Source organism: Amia ocellicauda, chromosome 10 (assembly GCF_036373705.1).
Source record: "Amia ocellicauda isolate fAmiCal2 chromosome 10, fAmiCal2.hap1, whole genome shotgun sequence".
Taxonomy (NCBI): domain Eukaryota; kingdom Metazoa; phylum Chordata; class Actinopteri; order Amiiformes; family Amiidae; genus Amia; species Amia ocellicauda.
The window spans coordinates 17,640,329-17,663,502 of record NC_089859.1 but is presented as its reverse complement, the minus strand read 5'-3'; the positions used below and the strand labels follow the sequence as shown (position 1 = coordinate 17,663,502).

The following is a 23,174-nucleotide window of genomic DNA, read 5'->3' as shown; positions in this document are numbered from 1 at the left end:
GTTGTACGTGTTGTGGCTTCACAAATGCTTTGCTGCATACCTCGGTTGTAACGAGTGGTTATTTCAGTCAAAGTTGCTCTTCTATCAGCTTGAATCAGTCGGCCCATTCTCCTCTGACCTCTAGCATCAACAAGGCATTTTCGCCCACAGGACTGCCGCATACTGGATGTTTTTCCCTTTTCACACCATTCTTTGTAAACCCTAGAAGTGGTTGTGCGTGAAAATCCCAGTAACTGAGCAGATTGTGAAATACTCAGACCGGCCCGTCTGGCACCAACAACCATGCCACGCTCAAAATTGCTTAAATCACCTTTCTTTCCCATTCAGACATTCAGTTTGGAGTTCAGGAGATTGTCTTGACCAGGACCACACCCCTAAATGCATTGAAGCAACTGCCATGTGATTGGTTGATTAGATAATTGCATTAATGAGAAATTGAACAGGTGTTCCTAATAATCCTTTAGGTGAGTGTAGGTCAGCAAAAACTTTGCATACCAGCAGGCAAGTACAGCGCATGTCTTGGAGGACATGTATTGGTGCACGGGGCTGTAGCACTGAGCTGAGCTTAATGATTGGTTATTTCAAATTGGGGAGAAAAACAGGAAGAATTGGAGGAGGAATAAACTGGGTTGAAAAAAAACAGAAATGATACATACCCAAGGATGAATTCCCTAGTGGGATATGGAGGGGTACTGCTGTAGCATTTGTCTCCCAATTAGCTGACAATCGGCTGAAGTCATTGTTTCGTAAACAAGATAATGATGAGTAGCCTCATCAATCATTCAATTCCAAATGCTGGAAGCCATGTTGTTTCAAAGGTTTGCCTTTACAATTTGCGAAAAAGAGTAGTGCTAGAGGAGGATGAAACTGAGGTGGATGAGGACGATGTGCTGCAATACTGTGAGGGAAAAGTATTACAGATACTTCAGGAGCATGAGACGTGGATGCATAGCCAGTCAACAGCCCCATTGACTCAGTCAGCACAAGACACTGGAGCACAGGCCCAGCAGGAGATGGTTCCAGGACCCAGTGTTGAGGATAGATTTCCTGACAATGCACCTTTTGCAAATATAAGTGGTATTTAAAGTACTTGTTGTCTTTTCTTTTTTTAATAAATGAATTCTAAGCAGGGTCTCAGAAAGAGATTTAATACTGTATTTCTGCTAGTGATATGTAACCAATTTGTTTCAAGTATTTATTTTTATTTTTTACCTAGTGTGGTTTGCGTAGTGATTCCTGATCATACAGACATGTTAGATCCGCTTTTATAGTATTTGGAATAAAGTAAATCTAAATGCAGTGATTTCTGACCTGTGACCTACATTAAACTTTTTTTTTTTTAACACTTTTATTCCAGACGTATCTGCAGGAAAAGCACTATTGCCTACTTTTTCGCAAATTGTAAAGGCAAACCTTTGAAACAACATGGCTTCCAGCATTTGGAATTGAATGATTGATGAGGCTACTCATCATTATCTTGTTTACGAAACAATGACTTCAGCCGATTGTCAGCTAATTGGGAGACAAATGCTACAGCAGTACCCCTCCATATCCCACTAGGGAATTCATCCTTGGGTATGTATCATTTCTGTTTTTTTTCAACCCAGTTTATTCCTCCTCCAATTCTTCCTGTTTTTCTCCCCAATTTGAAATAACCAATCATTAAGCTCAGCTCAGTGCTACAGCCCCGTGCACCAATACATGTCCTCCAAGACATGCGCTGTCAGCCATCTGACTTATTTTCACACATCAAGCTCGGAGCTTAGGCAGGGAACCCAAAGCATCAATTGGATGACTGGCACTGGTCTACCCACCCCCAGCCTGCAGGTGCCTGGTCAGCCACAGTGGGGTGCTGAAGCGACGTGAGCCAAGGAAATTAATGCTGACTCTGCCCTCCCAAACTTGGGCAGGTCAATTATATGGCGTGCCTGTGGACTCCCGTCCCCAGCCTTGGGTCTGAACCACAGTTGTAAAGCGCACCCTGGACTCCAAGAGGAGTGCCTTTAATGGATACGCCAGTCAGGAGCCCCGTTTGGTTGTTTTTTAATTCACGCATACACTAAAAGTTTTGCTTTCCAGTTATGTAATATTTTGTACCTTTCATTTGTACACATTTTATTACATGACTTTGATTAAAACCCTTTTGCTTTTCTTTTTAGTCTCACTTCTGTAAATGTCTGAGTCAAAGGATGAGACATATCCGCCACAAAGACAAAAAACAAAATTCAGACGGATCAAAAAATGGACCCCCTCCTCCAATCCTATGAGGTTGGACCTGCAGTGTCTCTGTTATTGCCCGTGGAAGACTACAACAGACACCTGGAAGAGCTGAAAAAAGAGTGTCAGAAAGTGAAGCCAAATGGTGGCCATGTAAAGATGCTGTTAAAAGAGACTCATAACAACTGCCGGATGTGGCTGTCCTCCACTCCTCATGGAAAATTAAGCCCAATACTGTAGAAATACCCTTGTTTTGAGGAAGGGGATTACGTAAATTAGATTTTTTAAAGTTTGTGTTATGTTGAAGGTGAAGGAGGTTGCATGTCAAATAAACTATTGGTATATATTCAATTAAGTATCTTAAGTTATAGATTCCAATCATGAAAAATGCATTTGACCTGTTCTCAAGAATGTCTTTGTTTTGTAGGTTTTCTATGACTTCCTCCTTGCTACAAACCGACATGATGCAGGAGACATTTTCGGAAAACTGGAGGATGTGTTGATGACTGTGGAGAGCATGATGGCGAATCCAGTGCAAGTAATATATGCTTAAGTTAACTGCTTTTGTGTAGCATACATTTTAGCAAAATTGTGTGAGTATATATGGTTACTATTGCATAAGTGTGGGGGAAAACTACTAATATTTGCATTATTATTGCATAAATTGTTATAGAATATTAAAAGAATACATTTGTTTTAGGGAGAGCTGAAGGATATAGCTGTTCTGCAGTACTTGGAACAGGAGACAGGATTCTATAAGGGAAGAGGCGAAAAGACAACTCCTGTTATTGAGAAGAAAGAGGTATTCATATATGATTACTTCTTGCTCTCATACTGGAAAGTATAATGTGCAGTTATTGTTTTAAATACATTCTACTTTTAGTTTTTTTCAGCTATATTTGTTTAGAACATTTTGGCTTACCTCTTGAATGTGTTTTATAAATGTATTTCTTAGTGTAAGAATGAAAACTTGCTTGTAATCAATGTAATTATTCAGACAGACCTTTGCTTATACTTTCAACAGGACATTGACTGATGCATGGAAGCTCTTGTGTAGTCCAGAGAAGGGGAACAATTATGAATAAAAAGCAGTAATTCCATAATGGTGTTTAGTAAATTCAATTTTACAGTGTGCTAATCAACTGAATGACCTATAGTTTTGTTTTGTTAAAGATGGTTTGCCCAATTCTTTCTTTTTTTGTAATTTTAGGATATACCGAGCACTGAAGTTGATAGACACCTAGAGTCCAAAGCTGGGAGTGCACCTAAGCTGATCCTGTTTACTTGAGGAGACACCTTGGAGGAAGCCGTTGTTGTTGGCGACCAGTGCAGAATCTACATCGAGGCAAGTAGAGTAAGTGATGCAGTTGTGATTTTGTTGGCTGCGTATTACTTGTCTGATCTTAGCTATCCTAAAATGTATTGCAGCAGACCATTTTAAATGACCCATTTCTGGATGTGAAGTCAAGCAATTTCATCAAATTTATGAAACTCTTTAATGAAAAAAGGTCGCTGTAACAGTGAGGCAGCAAGCATGAGACACCGTGACACTAGTGTAAAGGATGATCACGCCGCAGGTGCGTTTTACTTATTCATTTATTCGTTTGCGTTTAGTATTTTGCGTAGGTAAAGGACTGGAATTTTTCAATGTTTAGTTTCCTTCTAACCACTTACCTTTAAATCATAATCAAACGTTGCTAAGCCACATCTGCATCCTAATTGAACATTGTTAAATTATTGGCGACAAGAAAATCACAATTACAAAACTGAAAGCTTAATCAGGCAAGTGCAAGAAGGAAATGCTATGCTATGCTAAGTTCAAGGGTGAGTGATTAATGTCTGGTTCGCTCTTATGTTCAAATAATAAATAAGGTGAAATAGAATCACCAGCTCTATCAAACATTAAGGTAAAAATACACAATTTTATTTGTTAACAGCTTTTTTTTTTTTTCAAGATTACTCAAAATATGGTTAAAAGAACATGTGATCATATAAATCTACGTACAATGCCTTCAGTACTGTGGGGAAAGAAATTTTGATGATGTATTGCTTGTAAAAAAACACATGTGTTCTGCATCCAGGACATAAGGACTAATAAAATGTTAAGATTGAATAAGAAAAAAAAAAAAAAAAGTCCCATGTTTTTATTTAAAGAATCTGAAGAAACTGCACAATTAGATGACTGAAAGGGGATATGAGTGTTAAAATAACCTGTTTTCAATAGTTTGTTAAAAGTATGAATGATATGTTGCAATGTGAATTGTATTTGTTTTATCACAGACAAATCCAGAATTGAATATCAATAGCATGTTCTGCAGCTGAACACCTACGTCAAATTAAACACCCAAAAGTGTTCAAAAACTGTTGCTATAAGGCTATAAGTACATACATGTATTTACATTTTAAACACAGAATCCTGTTTTTATTAAAAACACTAGAGTTCTTTAACTGAACATCAACAGCGTTTAATTTATGAACACCAAAAAGTGTTCAAAAAGTGTTGCAAAAATGTGTTCTAAAAAGTGTTCTGGATTTTTTACAGTGGTTAATTTGAAATTGTGACAATTAAGAAGTTGTGATAATGTCGGGCAACAATAATAATATGAGAGTTCACAGGTCTTCTGTTATTATGCCATTCCATTACGTCTTCTCATAATGCATTTTTACATAGATATTTATTTAACAAAGTTGTGGTGTTAGATAAGTATTCATCTTCGTGAATTTAAGGGGAAACGATTTGCCATAGAGACGTGAAGAGAACCATGTGCGGTTTCTTTACATTGTGTCTTTGCTGGCGTTTGCGCAACTGCACAAAATAGACATGGTATTGACCGATGGAAAGGATGTTACTGTCTTTCATCATCCCTAGAGATGATGTATTTTTCACCCAATCCAAAGGACCTCTCTCAGCCCTGGCACTCTCGGCTGATAAGGCAGGTGTCCGATTATGTGCAGATGCGAGAGAGAAACAGACTTTTACATTGCAGCTTATAAACAACAACTTTTAATGACAACATTCATTTTAATGACTTTTAAGGGCCTTAAGAAAACACTTTGAAATGTAATGACGTGCAGAAACCCAGAGAAGGGAGTAGCAGTGAAGAGGAAGAGGAGGATGAAGAGCAACAGTGTGTCACCATATAACACCCCTTCTCATGCGTTAGTTTAGTGTGTTGATACAGATGCCCATTAGCTGCCATGTTATTGCATATGGGATTAATTTGAAAATCCCGCACACTGTCTCTACTAGTAAGTGTTATAATTCAATAGAATGCAGTGTTTTGGTCAAAGACCTTATGACACTCACAAGTAGAAACTGTGTGTGGGAGCATGTTTTATCTTTCCAGATACTTCTCCCTCATATGCAACCGTCTAAGAGTCTATACAGGTGTGGGATTTGCTTTTGTTATTGTGATTGATTCATTACCTAAATAAATGTCATGTTTTAACATGTTCACAACACATTTATGCACCCTCATGCATTTCTGGTGTTGTTTCCCTTTGCCTCGTAAAAATACTAAGTGGCTGGTAAGTTTTTTCCTTCTACCAGACACAGTGGCTAGTGGCCAAAAAAGGTAATTTTATCCCCCGATATGTACATTGTGACAGCCCCTATGTCTGTCACGGCACGGCTGCTGCGGACGTCCGCTGATGAGGTGCTCATGTGCCGCAGCTGTGTTGTCCGCTCCCTCGCTAACAGGCTGCGGACTCACGGCTGCGGGCAATGAGCACCGAGGAGACTGTGACGTCAGCAGCAGCTGTGCCCTGTTTATTTAATCCCTCTCCCTTCCCGACGGAGGCAGCTAACCAGAGGGAAGACGAACTGAGACCTACAACCCTAACTGCCCGGAGCCCCTTATTTTGTGGGGACGTTTTTGTCTTGTTTTGCATTGCTTATTTTACCCCCTTGTGTTTGTCCCCTGTGAACCCCAATAAAGCCCGGACACCAACGGAACACGCTCGGGACTGGGACAAGTTATTGCCGCCCCTACTGTTCGCTGTATGCGAGGTGCCCCAGGCGTCCACCGGCTTCTCTCCCTTCGAGCTGCTGTACGGGAGGCGGCTGAGGGGCATCCTCGACTTAATAAAGGAGGACTGGGAGGCGACCGCCCCCTCCCGGACCTCTATGGTACAGCACGTCCTGGACCTGAGAGATCGCCTATCGGCACTGGGGAAACTTGCACAGTCGCATCTCTTACAGGCCCAGGAGCGACAACAGCGCTTGTACAACAGGGGAGCCCAGTTACGATCGTTCACCCCGGGGGACAAGGTACTGGTGTTACTCCCAACTTCAACATCTAAACTGCTGGCTAAGTGGCAGGGACCCTTGTGGTCACACGCCGCTTAGTGGATGTTGATTATGAGGTGTGTCGCCCAGATCGTCGGAGGGAAAAGCAGGTCTACCACCTGAACATGCTGAAGAAGTGGCGAGAGGAGGAAGCATTGGGTGCTTCTAGTTCCTCCCACAATAAAGAGTCTGAAGCCGCTGTTTCTGAGGTTCGCATTGAACCCAATTTAACAAACACCCAGAAACCGCAGGTTCGCTCTTTATTGCGCCGCTTCCAGCATGTCTTTTCTCACCGACCCGGGCTCACACCTCTCATTGAACACCATATTCACACAGCACCGGACACCTGCGTGCGTGTCAAACCCTATCGCACCCCCTATTACAAAAAGCAGGCTGTCAACGAAGAGGTGCAGAAGATGTTGGAGCTGGGAGTCATTGAAAAGTCACAATCGGAGTGGTGTAGCCCTATAGTCTTGGTGCCAAAACCTGACGGCAGCACTAGATTCTGCATTGATTATAGGAAGCTCAATGCAGTGTCTAGGTTTGATGCCTATCCGATGCCCTGTGTGGACGAGTTGCTGGATTGGCTGGGCGCTGCTCTCTTTTTCATAACACTGGACTTAACAAAGGGATATTGGCAGATCCCCCTCAGTCCAGCGTCCCGAGAGAAAATCGCTTTCTCCACTCCTCGGGGTTTGTACCAGTTCCGCACTATGCCTTTTGGGCTGCACGGAGTCCCGGCCACTTTCCAAAGGCTGATGGACTGTGTACTCCGGCCCCACCAACGATACGCCTCTGCGTACTTTGACGATGTGGTGATTTTCAGTAAGGACTGGAATAGCCACCTCATCCACGTCGCAGCTGTGCTCCGGTCCCTTCAGCAGGCGGGGCTCACGGCAAACACGGGCAAGTGCGCAGTTTCGGTTTCTGCCGGATTTTGCCACCTTGGCTTACCCCCTGACCGAACTGATGCGAAAAGGTGCTCCAGATATGGTCCAGTGGACGTTTAAAGTGCTTTACTGTACTTACCAGTTAACCAATTAGAACCTTAGGTACACATTATGTGCACGGAGTGATGTGAGGAAAATGCATTTCGTGCAGAAAATGTAAAAGTTATGTTTGTATTAGTGGATTATTAAATGAACAATAAGTGCAATTCATGTTGTGCATGAAATGAAAAGCCTCTTTCATCGCTTCGTCTATGAAATGAATTACGCCTTGTTCATTTCTTGTAGTGAAATGTGTGTAACATGCATGGAATTATGTACCCATACAAACTGGCGTGACATGCGATTCAGCCCTGGCACCTCGAACACGGCCGTTTCCTCCACAGAATCCGATTTCCTCCTGGCATTGTCCTAATGTTTGCTGCTGTTTTCTGTGGGATGTGTGTTTTTCTGGTGCTGTTGGCGTTTTCCTAAGTTGCGCCTCTCTCTCTCTCTCTCTCTCTCTCTCTCTCTCTCCTGGTTGCTGCGACGTCCCGTTCGTGATTTGCTCTCCCTCCCCAGCTTCCATACCGGAGGTTCACATGGGCGTCACCTTCACGACGCACAGCCGGGAGAGTCCGAGATCCGTGAGCAGAAGCGGCGGAAGGTTTTCCACATGGAGAGCTTGGCCCGGCCCGGCGCCTCGGTTGCCTCTGAAACACAGAGCGAGACTTGTGTCACTGTTTCTGTCCCCCTCCATCACCTCCCCCACACTGTCCCGTCTTGTGGATCCCATTAAAAGCTTGTGTTGCAGGAAACGACAGGAACAGTTTCTACACCTGTGCAACACATTTCCAAGTGGCCCTGATGACCCACTGGAGAGAAATGGCTGGTTTCCCACTGAAGGGCTCATCTCCTAAGAACATACCTGCTGGGGGATCATCAAGTGTAGGCTCATCCCCTTCAGCCTGGCTTGCAGCTATTGGCTGTGTCATAGGCTCTGTCCCCCCTGGCTGGGCTGATGCTTTTGGGCGTACTGTTCGCCCTGTCACTCCGCGCTGTGGCAGCAGGTCCTGTGTGGAGACAGTGCAAAGTATCTCAGTACAAACGGACAGACAGAGCTCCACCGATGAGGTCATTGTGCATCAAGTGTGGCCGTGTGACACCCGGGGGGAGGAGCCAAAGCACAGAGCATCATCACTGCAGCATCGGCAGCCAGACTAACACACAGCACTCACAACAACACAGAAATCAGTTGTGTATCTGCCTGCTGCTTCCCACCGAGATACTGAAGTTGACACTGGAGACAATCAATCCGAGCTGAAGCTGCCCCTGCTCTTAGTCACTCCCACTGAAAGGATAACAATCCATCCTTCGGCTCAAACACTGAAATGGCCTGCAGCTTCAGGGCCGGCTGCCCAGACTGTACTCACCGCAGTGCCCGGCACAGCCAGGCTGCTCATCCCGGACGTCCCGGGCAGGCTGGCGGGCATGTGCTCCTCTTCCTCCTCGCTGTCGCTCGGCTGCTGGAGTGTGACGGCGGGGGGACACAGATTTGTCTGCCCCACTGACAGACCCTTCTGTCTGACCTGTGGCGCTGCAAGCAGAATGCGGAGTGGGGTTTCAGCGAGTTCGGCAATTCTTGGGGTTTGCTGGGTATTATCGCCGGTTTCTGCCGGATTTTGCCACCTTGGCTTACCCCCTGACCGGACTGACGCGAAAAGGTGCTCCAGATATGGTCCAGTGGACGGAGCAGTGCCAGGTGGCTTTCCAGGCTATTAAGGACCGCCTCTGCCAACACCCTGTCTTAAAGTGCCCTGACTTCTCTCTTCCCTTTATTCTCCAGACCGACGCCTCGGAAGTTGGAGTGGGCGCAGTCCTGTCCCAGAGTGTTGGAGGTCAGGAACACCCAATCCTCTATCTCAGCAAAAAATTATCGCCCCAGGAGCGTAAATATAGCACCATTGAAAAGGAGTGTCTCGCTATAAAGTGGGCTGTGGAGACACTCCGCTACTACCTCCTGGGGCACCCCTTCACCCTGGAGATGGACCACGCCCCCTTGCAGTGGCTGCACTGCATGAAGGACTCGAATCACTGCATCACCCACTGGTACTTCGCCCTGCAGGACTTCAACTTCCGAGTCCGTCACCCTCCCTCCCATCTCTCTCCCGGTTCGCCTGTCGGGCGGTCCTTTTCTGGGGGGGTCATTTTATCCCCCGATATGTACATTGTGACAGCCCCGCTGTCTGTCAAGGCACGGCTGCTGCGGACGTCCGCTGATGAGGTGCTCATGTGCCGCAGCTGTGTTGTCCGCTCCCTCGCTAACAGGCTGCGGACTCAAGGCTGCAGGCAATGAGCACCGAGGAGACTGTGACGTCAGCAGCAGCTGTGCCCTGTTTATTTAATCCCTCTCCCTTCCCGACGGAGGCAGCTAACCAGAGGGAAGAAGAACTGAGACCTACAACCCTAAGTGCCTGGAGCCCCCTATTTTGTGTGGACGTTTGCTTATTTTACCCCCTTGTGTTTGTCCCGTGAACCCCAATAAAGCCCGGACACCAACAGAACCCCGAGACTCTCTCCCTCCTTGTGTGTGGCTTTCACATACATATACACCAATCAGCCATAACATTATGACCACCTGCCTAAAATTGTGTAGGTCCCCTTTTTGCCCCCAAAACAGCCCTGACCCGTCGAGGCATGGACTCCAGAAGACCTCTGAAGGTGTGCTGTGGTATCTGGCACCAAGACGTCAGCAGCAGATCCTTTAAGTCCTGTAAGTTGCGAGGTGGGGCCTCCATGGATCGGACTTGTTTGGCCAGCACATCCCACAGATGCTCGATTGGATTGAGATCTGGGGAATTTGGAGGCCAAGTCAACACCTTGAACTCGTGATTCATCAGACCAGGCCACCTTCTTCCATTGCTCCGTGGTCCAGTTCTGATGCTCACGTGCCCATTGTAGGCTCTTTCGGCAGTGGACAGGGGTCAGCATGGGCACCCTGACTGGTCTGTGGCTACGCAGCCCCATACGCAACAAACTGCGATGCACTGTGTGTTCTGACACCTTTCTATCAGAACCAGCATTAACTTTTTCAGCAATCTGAGCTACAGTAGCTCGTCTGTTGGATCGGACCACACGGGCCAGCCTTCGCTCCCCACGTGCATCAATGAGCCTTAAAGTAATACAAAAATGACTACAAAAGATTTAGAAGCCAGTAGTTTTTCGAGATTTACCATTATACTGTATAAATCTCAAAAAACTCACTTCTAAAACTTTTGTAGTCATTTTTGTATTACTTTAGTATAAATACGTGTTAATTTGGATTCATATGTTGTTTTCTGACTTTATGTGAACGAAAAGACACAAATCTGCCTGTTTTCTCATTGGAAAGAGTTAAATTTCAAATTATCACTGTCCTGGTCACAAAAGCAAAGTTTGTGGGGAATAATAGCCATTTTTTTAGACTTTTGAGGCATAAGCAATTAGGAAATAACACTTACTATCCAGGAACAAAAAATAAATACAAATTTGTTACACGGTATAATCCACTAATACAAACATAACTTTTACATTTTCTGCACGAAATGTATTTTCCTCACATCACTCTGTGCACATAATGTGTACCTGGGTCTTCATCCCGTCCACAGAAGGCAAAGTAGCTGACATTTTACTGTTCATCCTCAAAAATGCTCAACACTAGATCAGTATTTGGCAGGACACAATACCCAGTGTGGGCACGAGACGGGCATTTCACGGGGAGAGTCTGAAATGCTTAATGTGCTTTAATCACAACCATCCCTTTTCAAAGTTTGTTCATCTACATCTGGGCACTTCCTGGCTACCAAGAAAAGAGAGGCATTGAAGTAACATTAACAATATAATAATTTCGTTAAGCCCTGATACTGATTGTGAATATCACTCAGTGTAGAAAACAATCAATGTGGCTCTCGGCACATGAAATGTCACGTTTATATCCACACTTCACATCCAGGCTGATACACGCAACACTGGGGATGTTTACAGTGCCATTAAATGCAAACACATCTTGTTCAGCCCTATCGTGGCCAAGCGTGTGTTGCGCTTAACGTTGAGTGCGTTTAAAGTGCTTTACTGTACTTACCAGTTAACCAATTAGAACCTTAGGTACACATTATGTGCACGGAGTGATGTGAGGAAAATACATTTCGTGCAGAAAATGTAAAAGTTATGTTTGTATTAGTGGATTATTAAATGAACAATAAGTGCAATTCATGTTGTGCATGAAATGAAAAGCCTCTTTCATCGCTTCGTCTATGAAATGAATTACGCCTTGTTCATTTCTTGTAGTGAAATGTGTGTAACATGCATGGAATTATGTACCCATACAAACTGGCGTGACATGCGATTCAGCCCTGGCACCTCGAACACGGCCGTTTCCTCCACAGAATCCGATTTCCTCCTGGCATTGTCCTAATGTTTGCTGCTGTTTTCTGTGGGATGTGTGTTTTTCTGGTGCTGTTGGCGTTTTCCTAAGTTGCGCCTCTCTCTCTCTCTCTCTCTCTCTCTCTCTCTCTCCTGGTTGCTGCGACGTCCCGTTCGTGATTTGCTCTCCCTCCCCAGCTTCCATACCGGAGGTTCACATGGGCGTCACCTTCACGACGCACAGCCGGGAGAGTCCGAGATCCGTGAGCAGAAGCGGCGGAAGGTTTTCCACATGGAGAGCTTGGCCCGGCCCGGCGCCTCGGTTGCCTCTGAAACACAGAGCGAGACTTGTGTCACTGTTTCTGTCCCCCTCCATCACCTCCCCCACACTGTCCCGTCTTGTGGATCCCATTAAAAGCTTGTGTTGCAGGAAACGACAGGAACAGTTTCTACACCTGTGCAACACATTTCCAAGTGGCCCTGATGACCCACTGGAGAGAAATGGCTGGTTTCCCACTGAAGGGCTCATCTCCTAAGAACATACCTGCTGGGGGATCATCAAGTGTAGGCTCATCCCCTTCAGCCTGGCTTGCAGCTATTGGCTGTGTCATAGGCTCTGTCCCTCCTGGCTGGGCTGATGCTTTTGGGCGTACTGTTCGCCCTGTCACTCCGCGCTGTGGCAGCAGGTCCTGTGTGGAGACAGTGCAAAGTATCTCAGTACAAACGGACAGACAGAGCTCCACCGATGAGGTCATTGTGCATCAAGTGTGGCCGTGTGACACCCGGGGGGAGGAGCTAAAGCACAGAGCATCATCACTGCAGCATCGGCAGCCAGACTAACACACAGCACTCACAACAACACAGAAATCAGTTGTGTATCTGCCTGCTGCTTCCCACCGAGATACTGAAGTTGACACTGGAGACAATCAATCCGAGCTGAAGCTGCCCATCCTTCGGCTCAAACACTGAAATGGCCTGCAGCTTCAGGGCCGGCTGCCCAGACTGTACTCACCGCAGTGCCCGGCACAGCCAGGCTGCTCATCCCGGACGTCCCGGGCAGGCTGGCGGGCATGTGCTCCTCTTCCTCCTCGCTGTCGCTCGGCTGCTGGAGTGTGACGGCGGGGGGACACAGATTTGTCTGCCCCACTGACAGACCCTTCTGTCTGACCTGTGGCGCTGCAAGCAGAATGCGGAGTAGGGTTTCAGCGAGTTCGGCAATTCTTGGGGTTTGCTGGGTATTATCGCCGGTTTCTGCCGGATTTTGCCACCTTGGCTTACCCCCTGACCGAACTGACGCGAAAAGGTGCTCCAGATATGGTCCAGTGGACGGAGCAGTGCCAGGTGGCTTTCCAGGCTATTAAGGACCGCCTCTGCCAACACCCTGTCTTAAAGTGCCCTGACTTCTCTCTTCCCTTTATTCTCCAGACCGACGCCTCGGAAGTTGGAGTGGGCGCAGTCCTGTCCCAGAGTGTTGGAGGTCAGGAACACCCAATCCTCTATCTCAGCAAAAAATTATCGCCCCAGGAGCGTAAATATAGCACCATTGAAAAGGAGTGTCTCGCTATAAAGTGGGCTGTGGAGACACTCCGCTACTACCTCCTGGGGCACCCCTTCACCCTGGAGACGGACCACGCCCCCTTGCAGTGGCTGCACTGCATGAAGGACTCGAATCACCGCATCACCCACTGGTACTTCGCCCTGCAGGACTTCAACTTCCGAGTCCGTCACCCTCCCTCCCTTCTCTCTCCCGGTTCGCCTGTCGGGCGGTCCTTTTCTGGGGGGGTCATTTTATCCCCCGATATGTACATTGTGACAGCCCCGCTGTCTATCAAGGCACGGCTGCTGCGGACGTCCGCTGATGAGGTGCTCATGTGCCGCAGCTGTGTTGTCCGCTCCCTCGCTAACAGGCTGCGGACTCACGGCTGCAGGCAATGAGCACCGAGGAGACTGTGACGTCAGCAGCAGCTGTGCCCTGTTTATTTAATCCCTCTCCCTTCCCGACGGAGGCAGCTAACCAGAGGGAAGAAGAACTGAGACCTACAACCCTAAGTGCCTGAAGCCCCCTATTTTGTGTGGACGTTTGCTTATTTTACCCCCTTGTGTTTGTCCCGTGAACCCCAATAAAGCCCGGACACCAACAGAACCCCGAGACTCTCTCCCTCCTTGTGTGTGGCTTTCACATACATATACACCAATCAGCCATAACATTATGACCACCTGCCTAAAATTGTGTAGGTCCCCTTTTTGCCCCCAAAACAGCCCTGACCCGTCGAGGCATGGACTCCAGTAGACCTCTGAAGGTGTGCTGTGGTATCTGGCACCAAGACGTCAGCAGCAGATCCTTTAAGTCCTGTAAGTTGCGAGGTGGGGCCTCCATGGATCGGACTTGTTTGGCCAGCACATCCCACAGATGCTCGATTGGATTGAGATCTGGGGAATTTGGAGGCCAAGTCAACACCTTGAACTCGTGATTCATCAGACCAGGCCACCTTCTTCCATTGCTCCGTGGTCCAGTTCTGATGCTCACGTGCCCATTGTAGGCTCTTTCGGCAGTGGACAGGGGTCAGCATGGGCACCCTGACTGGTCTGCGGCTACGCAGCCCCATACGCAACAAACTGCGATGCACTGTGTGTTCTGACACCTTTCTATCAGAACCAGCATTAACTTTTTCAGCAATCTGAGCTACAGTAGCTCGTCTGTTGGATCGGACCACACGGGCCAGCCTTCGCTCCCCACGTGCATCAATGAGCCTTAAAGTAATACAAAAATGACTACAAAAGATTTAGAAGCCAGTAGTTTTTCGAGATTTACCATTATACTGTATAAATCTCAAAAAACTCACTTCTAAAACTTTTGTAGTCATTTTTGTATTACTTTAGTATAAATACGTGTTAATTTGGATTCATATGTTGTTTTCTGACTTTATGTGAACGAAAAGACACAAATCTGCCTGTTTTCTCATTGGAAAGAGTTAAATTTCAAATTATCACTGTCCTGGTCACAAAAGCAAAGTTTGTGGGGAATAATAGCCATTTTTTTAGACTTTTGAGGCATAAGCAATTAGGAAATAACACTTACTATCCAGGAACAAAAAATAAATACAAATTTGTTACACGGTATAATCCACTAATACAAACATAACTTTTACATTTTCTGCACGAAATGTATTTTCCTCACATCACTCTGTGCACATGATGTGTACCTGGGTCTTCATCCCGTCCACAGAAGGCAAAGTAGCTGACATTTTACTGTTCGTCCTCAAAAATGCTCAACACTAGATCAGTATTTGGCAGGACACAATACCCAGTGTGGGCACGAGACGGGCATTTCACGGGGAGAGTCTGAAATGCTTAATGTGCTTTAATCACAACCATCCCTTTTCAAAGTTTGTTCATCTACATCTGGGCACTTCCTGGCTACCAAGAAAAGAGAGGCATTGAAGTAACATTAACAATATAATAATTTCGTTAAGCCCTGATACTGATTGTGAATATCACTCAGTGTAGAAAACAATCAATGTGGCTCTCGGCACATGAAATGTCACGTTTATATCCACACTTCACATCCAGGCTGATACACGCAACACTGGGGATGTTTACAGTGCCATTAAATGCAAACACATCTTGTTCAGCCCTATCGTGGCCAAGCGTGTGTTGCGCTTAACGTTGAGTGCGTTTAAAGTGCTTTACTGTACTTACCAGTTAACCAATTAGAACCTTAGGTACACATTATGTGCACGGAGTGATGTGAGGAAAATACATTTCGTGCAGAAAATGTAAAAGTTATGTTTGTATTAGTGGATTATTAAATGAACAATAAGTGCAATTCATGTTGTGCATGAAATGAAAAGCCTCTTTCATCGCTTCGTCTATGAAATGAATTACGCCTTGTTCATTTCTTGTAGTGAAATGTGTGTAACATGCATGGAATTATGTACCCATACAAACTGGCGTGACATGCGATTCAGCCCTGGCACCTCGAACACGGCCGTTTCCTCCACAGAATCCGATTTCCTCCTGGCATTGTCCTAATGTTTGCTGCTGTTTTCTGTGGGATGTGTGTTTTTCTGGTGCTGTTGGCGTTTTCCTAAGTTGCGCCTCTCTCTCTCTCTCTCTCTCTCCTGGTTGCTGCGACGTCCCGTTCGTGATTTGCTCTCCCTCCCCAGCTTCCATACCGGAGGTTCACATGGGCGTCACCTTCACGACGCACAGCCGGGAGAGTCGGGGCGAGATCCGTGAGCAGAAGCGGCGGAAGGTTTTCCACATGGAGAGCTTGGCCCGGCCCGGCGCCTCGGTTGCCTCTGAAACACAGAGCGAGACTTGTGTCACTGTTTCTGTCCCCCTCCATCACCTCCCCCACACTGTCCCGTCTTGTGGATCCCATTAAAAGCTTGTGTTGCAGGAAACGACAGGAACAGTTTCTACACCTGTGCAACACATTTCCAAGTGGCCCTGATGACCCACTGGAGAGAAATGGCTGGTTTCCCACTGAAGGGCTCATCTCCTAAGAACATACCTGCTGGGGGATCATCAAGTGTAGGCTCATCCCCTTCAGCCTGGCTTGCAGCTATTGGCTGTGTCATAGGCTCTGTCCCTCCTGGCTGGGCTGATGCTTTTGGGCGTACTGTTCGCCCTGTCACTCCGCGCTGTGGCAGCAGGTCCTGTGTGGAGACAGTGCAAAGTATCTCAGTACAAACGGACAGACAGAGCTCCACCGATGAGGTCATTGTGCATCAAGTGTGGCCGTGTGACACCCGGGGGGAGGAGCTAAAGCACAGAGCATCATCACTGCAGCATCGGCAGCCAGACTAACACACAGCACTCACAACAACACAGAAATCAGTTGTGTATCTGCCTGCTGCTTCCCACCGAGATACTGAAGTTGACACTGGAGACAATCAATCCGAGCTGAAGCTGCCCCTGCTCTTATTCATTCCCACTGAAAGGATAACAATCCATCCTTCGGCTCAAACACTGAAATGGCCTGCAGCTTCAGGGCCGGCTGCCCAGACTGTACTCACCGCAGTGCCCGGCACAGCCAGGCTGCTCATCCCGGACGTCCCGGGCAGGCTGGCGGGCATGTGCTCCTCTTCCTCCTCGCTGTCGCTCGGCTGCTGGAGTGTGACGGCGGGGGGACACAGATTTGTCTGCCCCACTGACAGACCCTTCTGTCTGACCTGTGGCGCTGCAAGCAGAATGCGGAGTGGGGTTTCAGCGAGGGACAGCAGCGTCTCGGCCACCGTGTCGGCCACGATCTGCTGCCGGCCCGGGTCCTGGCAAAGGGCGTCCACGTCCAAGGAGTTCCGGTTCAGAGCGCGCTGAACTGCCAAACGTACCGGCCGTTCAACCACCCTCTGGTTTTTGAAATCCTCGCCCGGTATGCTCCGCAGCCACAAGAAAAACTTCTCCCTGTCCGGCGACCTCTCGAGCACTTGGATCGCCTGGACCATCAGCTTGACCCCAAGCATCAACCGCCTGCAGAAGATTGCCCGCTCCCACTCTTGGCAGACAGGGATGAGATGCCACAACAGGTCCTGCAGGACATTCAAGATGTACGTCTCGTACTCAAAGTGACTCTGGAACGAAGCCGGGTGGACAGCGGCTACGTGCCAGTCCGTCAGCTGTTCCAGTGATGGGAGAATGTCTTGATTGCCGAAGCAGTCTATGTGCCGGACTGAAGATTTTCCGGGGGCCTGGCTGAGGACCTCGCTGATGAGACTCTGACAGATCCGCCCGGAAAGAGCCTCATCTTTCTTCTCCAGTCAGAGCAGCAGGTCCACATTGGTGTTGCCCTCCAACTGCTCTCTGTAGATGTGGCGTGCAATCCTGCTGATGGTTCGGTCCTCTCCCCTTGGCCTGTCGCCCTCCCTGTGGACCACCCGCAGGCCCGGAGAGGTGGACAACATACACATCACCTCCTCCACCAGAGGACGGGCCAGCAGGCTCAGACAAGAAGCCCCTCTCTCAGCCAGGTATGGGCTGATGTGCAGCAGCAGCCGGGTCACGATGTCCTTCAGTGTGTCCAGGTACATAACGCAGCCTGGGCCACGCGCGGCCTGCGACTCCAGCCTGATGGCTTCCAAGGAGAAGGGTACGATGTCCTCGAGCACATACTGGACACTAAAGGCAGTAACGGGGCTCCTCTGGTCCGGGTCGCCAAAGGAGGACTGGGAGCTGTGGCTGTGGCTGTGTGTTGCGCTTAATGTTGAGTGCGTTTAAAGTGCTTTACTGTACTTACCAGTTAACCAATTAGAACCTTAGGTACACATTATGTGCACGGAGTGATGTGAGGAAAATACATTTCGTGCAGAAAATGTAAAAGTTATGTTTGTATTAGTGGATTATTAAATGAACAATAAGTGCAATTCATGTTGTGCATGAAATGAAAAGCCTCTTTCATCGCTTCGTCTATGAAATGAATTACGCCTTGTTCATTTCTTGTAGTGAAATGTGTGTAACATGCATGGAATTATGTACCCATACAAACTGGCGTGACATGCGATTCAGCCCTGGCACCTCGAACACGGCCGTTTCCTCCACAGAATCCGATTTCCTCCTGGCATTGTCCTAATGTTTGCTGCTGTTTTCTGTGGGATGTGTGTTTTTCTGGTGCTGTTGGCGTTTTCCTAAGTTGCGCCTCTCTCTCTCTCTCTCTCTCTCTCTCTCCTGGTTGCTGCGACGTCCCGTTCGTGATTTGCTCTCCCTCCCCAGCTTCCATACCGGAGGTTCACATGGGCGTCACCTTCACGACGCACAGCCGGGAGAGTCGGGGCGAGATCCGTGAGCAGAAGCGGCGGAAGGTTTTCCACATGGAGAGCTTGGCCCGGCCCGGCGCCTCGGTTGCCTCTGAAACACAGAGCGAGACTTGTGTCACTGTTTCTGTCCCCCTCCATCACCTCCCCCACACTGTCCCGTCTTGTGGATCCCATTAAAAGCTTGTGTTGCAGGAAACGACAGGAACAGTTTCTACACCTGTGCAACACATTTCCAAGTGGCCCTGATGACCCACTGGAGAGAAATGGCTGGTTTCCCACTGAAGGGCTCATCTCCTAAGAACATACCTGCTGGGGGATCATCAAGTGTAGGCTCATCCCCTTCAGCCTGGCTTGCAGCTATTGGCTGTGTCATAGGCTCTGTCCCTCCTGGCTGGGCTGATGCTTTTGGGCGTACTGTTCGCCCTGTCACTCCGCGCTGTGGCAGCAGGTCCTGTGTAGAGACAGTGCAAAGTATCTCAGTACAAACGGACAGACAGAGCTCCACCGATGAGGTCATTGTGCATCAAGTGTGGCCGTGTGACACCCGGGGGGAGGAGCTAAAGCACAGAGCATCATCACTGCAGCATCGGCAGCCAGACTAACACACAGCACTCACAACAACACAGAAATCAGTTGTGTATCTGCCTGCTGCTTCCCACCGAGATACTGAAGTTGACACTGGAGACAATCAATCCGAGCTGAAGCTGCCCATCCTTCGGCTCAAACACTGAAATGGCCTGCAGCTTCAGGGCCGGCTGCCCAGACTGTACTCACCGCAGTGCCCGGCACAGCCAGGCTGCTCATCCCGGACGTCCCGGGCAGGCTGGCGGGCATGTGCTCCTCTTCCTCCTCGCTGTCGCTCGGCTGCTGGAGTGTGACGGCGGGGGGACACAGATTTGTCTGCCCCACTGACAGACCCTTCTGTCTGACCTGTGGCGCTGCAAGCAGAATGCGGAGTGGGGTTTCAGCGAGGGACAGCAGCGTCTCGGCCACCGTGTCGGCCACGATCTGCTGCCGGCCCGGGTCCTGGCAAAGGGCGTCCACGTCCAAGGAGTTCCGGTTCAGAGCGCGCTGAACTGCCAAACGTACCGGCCGTTCAACCACCCTCTGGTTTTTGAAATCCTCGCCCGGTATGCTCCGCAGCCACAAGAAAAACTTCTCCCTGTCCGGCGACCTCTCGAGCACTTGGATCGCCTGGACCATCAGCTTGACCCCAAGCATCAACCGCCTGCAGAAGATATCCCTGTCTGCCAAGAGTGGGAGCGGGCAGAGATGCCACAACAGGTCCTGCAGGACATTCAAGATGTACGTCTCGTACTCAAAGTGACTTTGGAACGAAGCCGGGTGGACAGCGGCTACGTGCCAGTCCGTCAGCTGTTCCAGTGATGGGAGAATGTCTTGATTGCCGAAGCAGTCTATGTGCCGGACTGAAGATTTTCCGGGGGCCTGGCTGAGGACCTCTCTGATGAGACTCTGACAGATCCGCCCGGAAAGAGCCTCATCTTTCTTCTCCAGTCGGAGCAGCAGGTCCACATTGGTGGTGCCCTCCAACTGCTCTCTGTAGATGTGGCGTGCAATCCTGCTGATGGTTCGGTCCTCTACCCTTGGCCTGTCGCCCTCCCTGTGGACCACCCACAGGCCCGGAGAGGTGGACAACATACACATCACCTCCTCCACCAGAGGACGGGCCAGCAGGCTCAGACAAGAAGCCCCTCTCTCAGCCAGGTAGGGGCTGATGTGCAGCAGCAGCCGGGTCACGATGTCCTTCAGTGTGTCCAGGTACATAACGCAGCCTGGGCCACGCGCGGCCTGCGACTCCAGCCTGATGGCTTCCAAGGAGAAGGGTACGATGTCCTCGAGCACATACTGGACACTAAAGGCAGTAACGGGGCTCCTCTGGTCCGGGTCGCCAAAGGAGGACTGGGAGCTGTGGCTGCGGTGAGGAGTCTGGTCTCCGCCGTCGCGTTTTGGCAGCTCCAAGGAGGTGTGAGGCACACTCCTGCTCGGGCCCTCCTCTGACAGCACGACGGGGGAGACCGTAGCATCGTCCTCCCGCTCTGCCTCGGCGCTCCGCTCGTCTTCCCCAGCAGTCGAGTCGGTCTCTGTAGCGAAAGAGAGGAGAAACACAGTGGCTTTAGAAGGCAGACGGCGGTGAGAAAAGTCAGAGAGGGCGTCTCCCTTCTCGGAACCCCATGTAATATGTGTCTCAACAGTGCAGTCGAGTCTGATGGGGTTCGAGGGGGATTATTCCTGCGAGTGTGGGGGTGTCACATTCCCCTGACTGCAAGCCTTACTTATTTTGGCGAGAATCCAACCGGTGGCCTTTTGCAGACTCTCCTGAAGCTTTTTCTTCACAGAGGGTCTCTGCAGGAGACAGAGGAAAAACAGATGAAGTCAGTAAAGGGGCGCTTGCCCAGCTGTGCTCAGAGATGACAGCAGGAGGAGAGTAACACACACAGCTCACTAGCACAGCGCAGTGACACACACACACCGAGACAGCACACAGATAAACCCACAAACTGACACACACTCAGTGTACACACAAATCAAAATGCACCTGGACAGTGCATTACAAACCACAGCTCAGTCTGGTCTCACTAGAAATACATGCAGAGCAAGACAGCTCTGCGGTCGTCCGCGCTGCTTTTAGCGGCAGAGCCCTTGCGAAATACTCCGATTGGGAATGAGAAAAAACGAAACTCAGCCATCTTCCTGGGTCAAGTAGCGAGAGGGAAGAAATACAAGCATGCGCTAATACATACCCAATTACTAACATCAGCTTCATGATACGATAAATGATACTGCGATTTGGAAATGTTATGCAAACAGGACCTCAGCCAGCCAGTAAGATCATTGTGAAATGGAAGTAAAACAGGCCTAAAACGTTTTATATGTTGACATTTTGGATAGGATTCATGCTGGCATTAACAGCCGTCCTTTTCGCATTTCCGTGCACTCACCTTTCGCTCTGTGTTTCTCGATGCCATGTTTTAAAGGCGGATGGCAGAATACGCGTCTTACTGCGACAACACGAATAAAGACAATGACAGTCAGTCTGTCCGCTTCCACCAGCGAAACCGTTCTGACGTCACAATCGGGGCGTGGTTACATGCACGCCTCATTTAAATCCCCTCACACAGTCCCAGCAGCCCCTGCGCCACGCATGCGCATATTCTTATCTCTTCTGCTGTGCTGTAGTGTAGATAGAGGACCCTCGCTGGGTAAACTATGTTACTGCTGTGGTATTTGTAGCAGCACGAAATCACATTGCTACACACAAATGCGCAGAATAAGCATTACTGTTATTATAGGTAGGATGTTAATACAATGGTTCTAAACCCCCGTGTATTAATAATGATGCTGATTATTAGGCTTATACTGACCATACAGCCGAAATAGCGCCCACACTAGTAAAGCCATCTGATACAGTGGAACATCATTTTATTTTTCATTGCCTCGGGAAATCTGGTTTTGGACACTTTCGGGAAAGCTATTACGAGTCTATATGCGAACAGTAATAGAGCTGTCAAACTAAACTCGGGTATATAGGTTTGATCTGCAGAGGGGCATCAGGCAGGGTTGCCCCATCTCACCTCTCTCTTCCTTGCCACTCAGATTATTTCCAGCTGTATCAGTGAGTACTCTGAAAGGGAGAGAGAGAACAATAAGTCAGCTGTCCGACGACACCACACTTTTTTTGAGAGACGCCTCAGGTTCCCCAAGCACAGGGGTTTTCAAGCCGGTCCTGGAGTAACCCCTGCCCTGCTGGTTTTTGGTCCAACTGAGGTCTTAATTGCTTAATTGAACCCTTAATTGACCTGACAAAGCAATACACCATTCAATTCAGTAATTAAGACCTAGGTCGGAACAAAAAGCAGCAGGACAGGGGGTACTCCAGGACCGGTTTGAAAACCACTGCACTAGCACTTCATGGTATTGACAGTAACATGAATCAGTGTTTCCCGGCCCTGATGCTGGAGGATCCCCTACCCTGCTGGTTTATGTTCTTACCGAGCTGTCAATTACTTAATTGAACCCTTAATTGAACTAATAATTTCCTAAATCAGAGCCTTTTAATTATTGTAAACAGTAGAGGGGTTACGTTATGTATAGAATTGTATAAATAGCTTATTAAATAGCCAACTCTTATTACACAATTTAAAAAGTCACTGTAAAAAATGAAATTACCATTTGTCCAGCATACTGTGCTTTTTGAGTCACATATATTAGGAGTTGTGAATAACTGTGAATCTACATAAAAAAAAACATGTTAGTCCAACAACATTCTCCAAAATTTCACCGCTAACATGTTTAACAAAGTTTTCTGGACAAACATTTTAATGTTGAACAGCAATGGTAAGATTTAAATAGTTTGCGCATGCGTGATGAGCCAGAAATTCGTCTCCATTTTGTGCTTCAGCTGCTCGTTTGATCGGTTCCGTGTTGGAGTTCGCTTTACGGCTTTAGGCCAGTATTAATATTACTTTTAATTTTATGCATGCAATGAATTGCATTTTTCTGAGCTGACGGTGTGTTATTAGATATAGGAATTATTGTGTAAGGTTAAAAATGCAAATTGTTAAACAG

The 23,174-nt window shown here is 48.0% G+C and overlaps 3 protein-coding genes across 4 annotated transcripts; all 3 read right to left on the bottom strand.

Annotated features, from left to right (window-relative positions):
- Nucleotides 1-5,219: 5,219 nt before the first annotated feature.
- On the bottom strand, nt 5,220-16,006 carry LOC136760086 (uncharacterized). Of its 2 annotated transcripts, none has more exons than XM_066715335.1 (7): nt 15,771-16,006; nt 12,845-13,008; nt 12,377-12,521; nt 11,791-12,161; nt 8,865-9,028; nt 8,360-8,504; nt 5,220-8,144 (listed from the first exon to the last, which is right to left on the bottom strand). In XM_066715335.1, the coding sequence occupies exons 1-4, from the start codon at nt 16,003-16,005 to the stop codon at nt 12,064-12,066; spliced, it is 642 nt and encodes a 213-aa protein (XP_066571432.1). In that variant the 5' UTR covers nt 16,006; the 3' UTR covers nt 5,220-8,144; nt 8,360-8,504; nt 8,865-9,028; nt 11,791-12,063. The 2 variants fall into 2 exon arrangements, with proteins under 2 accessions (XP_066571432.1, XP_066571431.1); XM_066715334.1 differs by having other exon boundaries at nt 15,771-15,861.
- LOC136760085 (uncharacterized) lies at nt 15,071-17,364 on the bottom strand. The gene is made up of 3 exons (XM_066715333.1): nt 16,854-17,364; nt 16,349-16,493; nt 15,071-16,133 (listed from the first exon to the last, which is right to left on the bottom strand). Exons 1-3 carry the CDS (start codon nt 17,298-17,300, stop codon nt 16,015-16,017), a joined length of 711 nt encoding a protein of 236 aa, XP_066571430.1. The 5' UTR covers nt 17,301-17,364; the 3' UTR covers nt 15,071-16,014.
- A 478-nt stretch (nt 17,365-17,842) lies between these two features.
- LOC136760084 (uncharacterized) lies at nt 17,843-21,666 on the bottom strand. Its single transcript, XM_066715332.1, has 5 exons — nt 21,548-21,666; nt 20,882-20,951; nt 19,362-20,689; nt 18,894-19,038; nt 17,843-18,678 (listed from the first exon to the last, which is right to left on the bottom strand). The coding sequence occupies exons 1-5, from the start codon at nt 21,572-21,574 to the stop codon at nt 18,560-18,562; spliced, it is 1,689 nt and encodes a 562-aa protein (XP_066571429.1). The 5' UTR covers nt 21,575-21,666; the 3' UTR covers nt 17,843-18,559.
- Nucleotides 21,667-23,174: the final 1,508 nt, after the last annotated feature.

Bases quoted from the DNA above. Each gene is read 5' to 3' on its own strand.
- LOC136760084 (XM_066715332.1), bottom strand. From the start codon at position 21,574: ATGGCATCGAGAAACACAGAGCGAAAG. The intron at 20,952-21,547 runs GTGAGTGCACGG...TGTCTCCTGCAG, and splicing joins CGAGAAACACAGAGCGAAAG to AGACCCTCTGTGAAGAAAAA. The intron at 18,679-18,893 runs GTATGTTCTTAG...TCTGTGTTTCAG, and splicing joins ACTTGATGATCCCCCAGCAG to AGGCAACCGAGGCGCCGGGC.
- LOC136760085 (XM_066715333.1), bottom strand. From the start codon at position 17,300: ATGCTTGGGGTCAAGCTGATGGTCCAGGCGATCCAAGTGCTCGAGAGG. The intron at 16,494-16,853 runs GTGAGTACAGTC...GTCTCCACACAG, and splicing joins TGGCTGTGCCGGGCACTGCG to GACCTGCTGCCACAGCGCGG. The intron at 16,134-16,348 runs GTATGTTCTTAG...TCTGTGTTTCAG, and splicing joins ACTTGATGATCCCCCAGCAG to AGGCAACCGAGGCGCCGGGC.
- LOC136760086 (XM_066715334.1), bottom strand. From the start codon at position 12,037: ATGGAAGCTGGGGAGGGAGAGCAAATCACGAACGGGACGTCGCAGCAA. The intron at 8,505-8,864 runs GTGAGTACAGTC...GTCTCCACACAG, and splicing joins TGGCTGTGCCGGGCACTGCG to GACCTGCTGCCACAGCGCGG. The intron at 8,145-8,359 runs GTATGTTCTTAG...TCTGTGTTTCAG, and splicing joins ACTTGATGATCCCCCAGCAG to AGGCAACCGAGGCGCCGGGC.